This window comes from Leuciscus leuciscus, assembly GCF_965113295.1.
Source record: "Leuciscus leuciscus genome assembly, chromosome: 15".
Taxonomy (NCBI): domain Eukaryota; kingdom Metazoa; phylum Chordata; class Actinopteri; order Cypriniformes; family Leuciscidae; genus Leuciscus; species Leuciscus leuciscus.
Window position 1 is genome coordinate 1802519 of NC_138739.1, and position 9383 is coordinate 1811901.

General features: G+C 44.8%; 1 protein-coding gene across 1 annotated transcript in view; it reads right to left on the bottom strand.

Moving 5' to 3' along the window:
- Positions 1-9383, bottom strand: part of crocc (ciliary rootlet coiled-coil, rootletin) — a 47670-nt gene that overhangs the window by 20495 nt on the left and 17792 nt on the right. The window contains exons 14-21 of the mRNA XM_082138694.1: positions 8830-8974; positions 8120-8266; positions 5808-6038; positions 5334-5527; positions 5125-5252; positions 1130-1299; positions 878-1057; positions 648-782 (exon numbers count right to left, since the gene is read on the bottom strand). Of these exons, the coding sequence (XP_081994820.1) occupies positions 648-782; positions 878-1057; positions 1130-1299; positions 5125-5252; positions 5334-5527; positions 5808-6038; positions 8120-8266; positions 8830-8974 (1330 nt within the window). The remainder of the gene's footprint in view (positions 1-647; positions 783-877; positions 1058-1129; positions 1300-5124; positions 5253-5333; positions 5528-5807; positions 6039-8119; positions 8267-8829; positions 8975-9383) is intronic.

Genomic DNA, 9383 nt, shown 5'->3' on the forward strand with positions numbered 1-9383 from the left:
CTGCAGGACTTTTACGTGCTTTTCTCAAACCCCTGAAGTGACGTCGACGTCCGGGTTAGCGGTAGCATGAGCCGTCAGGGCAAGTGTTATTTAAATAAACTCCTGATGTACTTACAAACTCTCCAATGCCTCGTTTTATGAGTACAGAAGCTATTTGTGCTACTGTAGAAGTTTGGTCCATTCAGGGCATTATTAGTGGAGTAATGGGCTTTATGCACAGCTACACTACTTCCTGAACTTCAGCCAGCTCTTTGTTTCCTGTCTGTCATTATTGGACAAACTGATTAATCCAGGTGTGTCTGATTATTGTTACTGAGGTCAGGCACACCTGGATTAATCAGTTTGTCCAATAATGACAGACAGGAAACAAAGAGCTGGCTGAAGTTCAGGAAGTAGTGTAGCTGTGCATAAAGCCCATTTACCAGATACAGCCTTGGATCCATTAGCGCCTGCACTAAACCATCCGGCTGATCTCTCTGTATAAGCTCTAACTTTAATAATGTTCAACCAAGGGGAGAAAGGCTTCTGGGGGGTGTTTGGCTCAAGGTCATGGTGCAGAGGACCCTAGGCTGACTTTACTCCGACCGTCCCTTTATGCGTGCAGCGGTTGGATGGGAACACAGCTAATGCCCTATCCCAGCCCTGACCCGCTCCTGGTCCCGGAGCAGCGCCGTCTCTCGGCCCAGTCGCTCCAGCTCCAGCGCTGCAGTGCTCAGCTCCGCCTGTAGGGCGCTCGCCCTCTCCGCCACCGCCGTCTTCTCCGCCTCCTTCACGGACAGCGCCTGTGTGCACAGCGGACAGGTTAGCGCTACGGTCGGGTTACCGCTACGGTCGGTCCCCAGCCCTGGTCCCGCTCGAGAGCTCCGGCGAGTCTCACCTGCTGTTTGTCCGCCTCCGCCTGTAGCAGACTCTGGTCCCGCTCGCGCTGCAGTGAGCACAGCTGTTCCTGAAGCTCATCCCTCTCTCTCTCCCGCCGGCTCACCTGCTCCTCCAGGTGCTCCCGCAGCCGCCGCAGCGCCCCCTGCTGTTCCGCCTCCAGACTGCAGCACAGCGCCTCCTGCAGGACTCAGAGTCAGTTACACGCGTCACATCAACTCATACTCACAGAAGAGGCGAGCGCTCGTGTGACCTTCTGATTGGCCAGTCTCTCCAGCTCCTCCTGGTGGTCGGACAGGGTCGCGCGCAGAACTCGCTGAGCTTCATGTTGAGCCGCCACTAGCGCGTCTCTCAGCGCGTCTCTCTCTTTCTCACTCTGAGACAGAACAGTCTCTCTCTCGGCGCGCACACGCTTCAGCTCCGCTAAACACACAGACACACTAACATCACGATGAGGCTCATCTTAAAGGGATAGTTCACCCAAAAATGAGAATTAGCCCATGATTTACTCTCCCTCAAGTCATCCTAGGTGTGTATGACTGTTACGATCAGGCACACTAACCGCAACATACAATTACCGCAAAGTCAGTTGGACTCGTTTGTCTAGGGGGTTTATTAAACAATTGAGTCAATTACAAACAAAACAGAAGATAGAGGATTAACTACAACAGATTAAAAACAACACAGGAAGATAAATCACAGGCGTGATAGCCGGAACACCAGTCTCCCCTCTGCACGGAGTGCCTGAGATTTTAAAGGGTGTCTCTCCGCCCACTCGTTACAGATCACACCTGCACACAATAACGAATGAAAACATACTGCAGAGCAGCCAAACATTAGAAAAGGAAACAGAGCCACCACATGTAGTGGAGGGACGTAACACACCCTCACACCAAAATGGTGACTCCAGTCTCCATAATCATAATATAAATGACAATACACATAATACCATACACAAACACCCCACTAATAGAGATGTGTGTGACAATCTCAAAACTCAAACTTACTTTAGAAGTGAAGGGAATTTTGAAAAAAAAGAAAGGGAAAGAAATATTCATGAGCTGCTTGAGATGATAGTGATGTTTTTACAAGGTGAAGAAGCCTTAACACTGAACAGTATTCAGATCAGTCAGCACCCGGTGTTGGACTTCTCCTTGGGCTGGCAGACCTGAAATGACAGTCTTTCTTATGACTGATCGAACGAGACCGAGATCTGGACACACTACGTTCCCTCTGTCTGGAACCAGATCATAAACTGAAGCGACACTCTCCCCACACTGGTAACAGCGGTTGTTGGGTTCAAATTGCCTGCAGCTGGGACGGCCATAACAGGACTTTCTTGACATACCAGTAGACAGCTCAACTCTGACATGGGCTCCACAAAGCACCTTTCCATCCATCCCCTTTACGGCATCCTCTGCATCTCTGGCATCCTCATACTCTACGAAGGCGAAACCTGGAGGTTTCCGGGCGACCCATACACTGCGCAATGGTCCGTAGTAACTAAAGGCCCGTGCCAGCTCACCTTTGGCTGCACCATTGCCAAGGCCACCTACATAGACCTTACAGTTGGTGGCACGAGAGGAACTTCGGGATGAATAAGACATCTTGCACTGTGTGACTCGACGTCTTCGGTTCCACACATTACCATCTGCTAAATCATTGCCCAAAATAAAGGACACGCCAGGAATGGGCAAAGATTCACGAACACCAACTGCAACGCGGCCTGTGACTACACTAGATTTTAAAATAATCTGGTGAAGTGGAACAACAGTAAAGCCCATCTCAAAGCCACGAACTAATACACTGGTGCCTTTTTTCGTTGTTTCAGACAAAGGCAAAACCCCTTTCAAAATGAATGATTGTGCAGCACCGGTGTCACGCAAAATGCGTACGGGAATGAGATTATCATCATCAGACAACGACACAAAACCATCACTAAGGAAAGGTTCATAGCCGGTCTTAACGTCGCTTGAAAATTCAAGACAGGGCGAAACAAAATGTGGAGACGCTTTAATCAACCCAAAGCCTTTCGCAGCTTGTTTTTCTTTCAGCACTGGACAGTCTGCCACCAAGTGCCCAGGCTTCTTACAATAGAAACAAGCCTGCTCTGGACTACTGGAAGAATGGACCGCAGCATAACTGGGCTTTGGAGATGAACCTACAGGCTTATCTCTATCTTTGAAGATACGGTGTGTCAAAACAAATTCATCTGCCAGGACAGCAGCTTCATGCAAAGAATCGACTTTATGTTCATTAAGGTAAGTAGCTACGACATCGGGCAAGCAGTTTTTAAATTCCTCCACAAGAACTAAAGCTCGCAACTTTGCCTGGCTGTCTACCTCACTTGACGAACACCATCGATCAAACAAAGCCTCTTTCTCACGAGCAAACTCGATATAAGTCTGATGCTCGGTTTTCTCACATCGACGAAAGCGCTGTCGGTAAGCTTCTGGGACTAGTTGGTAACATCTAAGAATAGCTGCCTTAACCACACCGTAGTCTTTACTTTGCTCAAGTGAAAGTGAAGAATACACTTCTTGTGCCCTACCAGTTAAAACTGACTGAATTAACAAAGTCCATACTTCTTTCGGCCAACTTAAAGTTGACGCAATCTTCTCAAAATACGGAAAATATTTTTCCACGTCTTTCTCAAGGAACGGTGGTACAAGCCTAATGTTTTTGCACACGTCAAAAGACCCGGTGTGAGTGAAATCAATATTTTCCTGTCTAGCTTTTAAATCTAAGCGTTTCATTTCCAACTCGTTCTCAGAGACTCTTAAACGCAACACTTCTCTCTCATTGTCTAACTCTCTCTCCCGAATAGAAAGCTCTTTCAACCGGATAGAATCCCTCATATCAACAGGAGGCAAAACCCTCTTCTCTACCAAAACTGGTAACAAAGCAGTTTTAATGCTATTTTTGAGGCGTTTTTCAGAAACAGACAACTCAACTTCATAATAAGTAGCCAAATCCAAAAGTTGCTCCTTTTTAAGATTATTAAACGCCTCTACAGACGGGTTTTCAGCAAACTCCTGAACTATAGACATGATCAATATAACAATCCCAAAATAAACAAAACAATACTACAGGCTGCTACACCACTACAGGGAGAACAAAAACGAAGTGATCAAAATCCCCAAAATGACCACAACATTTTTACATAATCAACCACGCCACAATACTGACAAGTTGAGGAAAAGTTAGACATACAAATGGGCTAAAACCCTCAAAAATCTCTGCAACCAACAAAAGTCTAAACTCAACCTCAGCCTGTTTAAACACTACATTATGCAGTGCATTATTACATCACTAAAGCGACATACCAAACAAGCGAGTACCAAAAGACTGGGAGATTCACTGCACCCCAACCCCTACTTACCTACCCAAAAAAAACTAAACTTAGCCTCACTAGTCTTCAGTGGATCCCCTACCCGGTGTACATTAAACGTTAAGCTCGTGAGGATGTAGCAGACCGATTGCGCAGTCTACCACAACCCCCGAAACGTACCGACTAAGGATACCACCAAAAATAATGAAACTAAAATAATAAAGTGGCAAACTCCGTGTCTGCCCGATGACTTACTTATTGAGGTGCACGCTCCTCTACCCAATATATATATATATATATATATGGTACTCACCAACAAAATCCGCTCACAAAAACGTTACTTCCTACTCAATTCAAAAACGGACGAGCGCCCAAATGTTACGATCAGGCACACTAACCGCAACATACAATTACCGCAAAGTCAGTTGGACTCGTTTGTCTAGGGGGTTTATTAAACAATTGAGTCAATTACAAACAAAACAGAAGATAGAGGATTAACTACAACAGATTAAAAACAACACAGGAAGATAAATCACAGGCGTGATAGCCGGAACACCAGTCTCCCCTCTGCACGGAGTGCCTGAGATTTTAAAGGGTGTCTCTCCGCCCACTCGTTACAGATCACACCTGCACACAATAACGAATGAAAACATACTGCAGAGCAGCCAAACATTAGAAAAGGAAACAGAGCCACCACATGTAGTGGAGGGACGTAACAATGACATTCTTCTTTCAGACGAACACAATCAGAGTTATATTAAAACAATTTCTAAGAGTGTCATATACACCTAGGATGACTTGAGGGTGAGTAAATCATGGGCTAATTCTCATCTTTGGGTGAACAACCCCTTTAAAACACAACCCTTGTGCTCCTCAACGGTCTCTCTCTCGTGATCGGATCTCTCAGTGTCCTGTACCTGTGATGCTGTCAGTACGCAAGCGCAGGTTCTGGTTCTCGGACTCCAGCTGTTCACGCCGAGACTCCATTTGAGTTATTTGCTGCTGCAGCTCGAAAAGACTCGTCTCCAGAGCCTCCCTCTCCGACCTGCACACACACACACGGTTATCGATGAAACACACACATATTAATACATCCCTATCGTGACACTAAAGTGCTCCGTCTCACCTGAAGCTGGCGATCTCCTCTGTCAGAGTGGCGTTCTCTCTCTCTGAGGCGTTCAGCTGAACCAGAAGCCCCGCCCTCTCTCTCACTAGCTCCGCCCTCCCACGCCCCGCCTCCTCAAGGGCGGAGCTCTGCCTATCGCCTTCACCGCGGACCGAACCAAGCTCCGCCTCCAGACCACCCACCGCACCAATCAGCTGTTTGATTGACAGCAGCACATCAGAAACTAATTAGGGACTGAGAGAGAGAGAGAGAGACGGAGAGAGAGAGTGAGAGAGAGAGAGAGAGAGTGAGAGAGATGGAGAGAGAGAGTGAGAGGGAGGAATGAGGGAGGAGAGATAGAGAGAGAGAGACAGAGAGTGAGAGAGAGTGAGAGAGAGAGAGAGAGAGATAGAGAGAGACGGAGAGAGAGAGTGAGGAAAGATAGAGAGAGAGTGTAAGAGAGAGAGAGGGAGAGATGGGGAGAGAGAGAGACACCTGTGTAACTCTGTCCTGCAGTTTGGCTCTGTCTGCCTGTAGCGACTGAAGCTCCGCCTCCAGCCCCGCCCTGGCCAGCTCAGACTCCTGCAGTGATTGGCTGAGAGTGAGACGGACAGCGTCCAGCTCCAGTCGGTCCTGCTCGGAGCGAACAAGCTCGTCTCTGATGGTCAGCTTCTCTTGTTGCGCTTCTCTTCGCTGAGACAACAACACACTCTTTTCCTCCTCCAGCTGTCAATCATTCAAACAACATCAATATCATTGGTTCAATGAAAAACACATCATTTTAACTGATAATATGAACCAAACAAATCCTAATGGGTAAAACTAAACCAACTTATGTTTAATGTACTCCTCTATGGCGTTATATATGTGCCTCATTCCTGAGCGAGTAATTGTAAGTTTTGAGCACAGAGAACTATATTTTGCAAGCACATTACATTATATTTTGAACAGAAATTAACAATCGCAAAAAATAATGTGTTTGAGCAAAGGAAAAAACGATTCCGTGCTCAATAAATGCTTGTTTGCTATTATCCATATTAACGTGCAATAATAACCCCTCTCACGCAGTTTACTCAGGTGCTCTCTCACAAACGTATTCTCTGCGCTCCTGTCAAGTCCCTCTCTCTCTCTCTCTCAACCTCTTAATTCTGTGCGCGCTCAACTCTTGACACACACGCGCGCTCAACTCTTGACACACACGCTCGCTCAACTCTCGACACACACACTCGCTCAACTCGACACACACGCGCGCTCAACTCTTGACACACACGCTCGCTCAACTCGCTACAGCGTTACAAGTGTGCCACAAAATCAACCAATCGGAAAATTAAAGGTCAATTGTGATTGGCTGTTGGTCTCCAATCAAATCGCTAGTAGAAACAAAGCCCGTCTTGTAGAACTATCCATATATATCCATATATAATCCTTTATTATATGATATCTATGGAACCATCTACAGCATCCAGGAAGCTTACTGAAAAAAAAATAAAAAAAAATAACTGACTACAGCGAGACTAATGGATTAAAACACATTTTGGTAAGTATTTTTTTTTTATTATTAACTTAAAAGTGCCTTGTTAGTTTTGTGTATTATAATGCTGTTTTGTTGTTTAACTTACAATATTATATCTCCTATTGTGACTAGTTTGACTTATCCTTTTCAAGCATTCTAATGCTAGCACAGAATGTCATCAGAACAGCAACACCTAAATGTCACACCACTTTAGTCACAATAGGAGATATAATATTGTAAGTTAAACAACACAACACATTATAAATTATAAGCTGAATCTCTGGAGGAGTGTCATAATATTCCTCTGTCACATATAGCTGTCAATCACCTCACACAATGACCTCACTCTTAAAACTGACATTTTCCGAACAATTAAACAAAATGTGCCCTCCAACTATTAGGCTAATGTCTGTGATCTAAAGAAAACCACCATTATAATAATTGTTTTAATTATTATTTTTGTGTATTATAATTTATAATACACAAAACTAACAAGGCACTTTTAAGTTAATAATAATAAAAAAAAATACTTACCAAAATGTGTTTTAATCTATTAGTCTAGCTGTAGTCAGTTATTTTTTTCGATTTTTTTTTTCAGTAAGCTTCCTGGATGCTGTAGATAGTTCCATAGATATCATATAATAAAGGATTATATACGGATATATGGATATGGATATCTATGGATAGTTCTACAAGACGGGCTTTGGTTCTACTAGCGATTTGATTGGAGACCAACAGCCAATCACAATTGACCTTTAATTTTCCGATTGGTTGATTTTGTGGCACACTTGTAACGCTGTTGCGAGTTGAGCGCGCGTGTGTGTCGAGAGTTGAGCGCGCGTGTGTGTCGAGTTGAGCGAGCGTGTGTGTCAAGATTGAGCGCGCGTGTGTCGAGTTGAGCGAGCGTGTGTGTCAAGAGTTGAGCGCGCACAGAATTAAGAGGTTGAGAGAGAGAGAGAGAGGGACTTGACAGGAGCGCAGAGAATACGTTTGTGAGAGAGCACCTGAGTAAACTGCGTGAGAGGGGTTATTATTGCACGTTAATATGGATAATAGCAAACAAGCATTTATTGAGCACGGAATCGTTTTTTCCTTTGCTCAAACACATTATTTTTTTGCGATTGTTAATTTCTGTTCAAAATATAATGTAATGTGCTTGCAAAATATAGTTCTCTGTGCTCAAAACTTACAATTACTCGCTCAGGAATGAGGCACACATATAACGCCATACTCCTCATACTACAGAAGTTAAGTGTGTGTGTGTGCGCGCGCGCGTGTGTGTGTGTGTGTGTACCTGTACGACGAGGCTGTTGAGCTCAGACTTGTCCTGCGCGAGACTCTCGTTAATGGCGCTCATCTTAGCGAGAGAATCTCTGAGTGACGCCTCCTCCGAGTGAAGCTTCGTGAGCGCTAGCGAGAGCTCAGCACGGCTGCTCTCACTCTGCACACAAAAACACACATATTACACAACAAATATATATTACTATTGTAATATTTCACTGTAAAATATAAAAAAAAAGAGCATTTAGCTTCTATGTTGGCTGAGAGCCCTTAAAGCTTCCCTTCTCATCACTAGTCTGGAGTGTGTCGTTATAACTGACCCACACTCAGATGTGAAGCGGACACACTGAACACACACACACACTGCCCACTCCACTCTGAAACACACAGGGCAAACATACATTTAATTATACTGTGTTTTTGTTTCAGTTAATCGTGCAGCATCACTATAGGTCCTGCTCTAATGCTCGTGATCTACATAGACAGCGCCTACTAAGGGAGCAGGGTGTAGAGGGCAGTTGTAGAAGTGTCCCCCTTTAACACATGGACTTAGTCCAATTAGTATGGATTTATTAGTCCAAATCGGAGGAGTTTTATCGATTGTGTGTGTGTGTGTGTGTGTGTGTGTGTCTGACCCGGGTGAGTGTGTGTGTGTGTGTGTGTGTGTGTGTGTCTGACCCGGGTGAGTGTGTGTGTGTGTGTGTGTGTGTGTGTGTGTCTGACCCGGGTGAGTGTGTCGCTCAGCTGTCTGTTCTCCGTCTCCATCATCTGTCTGTCTGACGCCCCCTGCTGGAGAGACTCTTTCAACGCCGCCAGTTCAGCTCGCAGTGCAGAAGCACGACACTCCGACTCGTCCCACATCTGCTGACTGACACACACACACACAGGTCACACTATTCCATTTCTGGAATCGAAAACTTGAGGTCAGGAATCAGATACTTGTTATAAATAAAAATTGTGAGCATTTCAATATGACTTTAAACCATTGAAGCGCGAGAGACTCTGTTTTCTGTGTTCATGTGTATCAGTATATCGGATCCGTGCAGCTCTTAAAGTGACAGCAGCCTAATATTCCTAATATAACATATAATATATATCTCTATAATAACACTAATATTCCTGCCGTCTCTATAATAACACTAATCAAACAACAAAGACAGAGAAATTCACTCGTTCTTCACTGAATGATTTTTTTAACTATATTTGTAACGTATATTTTATTTATATACTATACCCAAACAATACCCAACCCTACACACACGTCACGCACTTGTGGT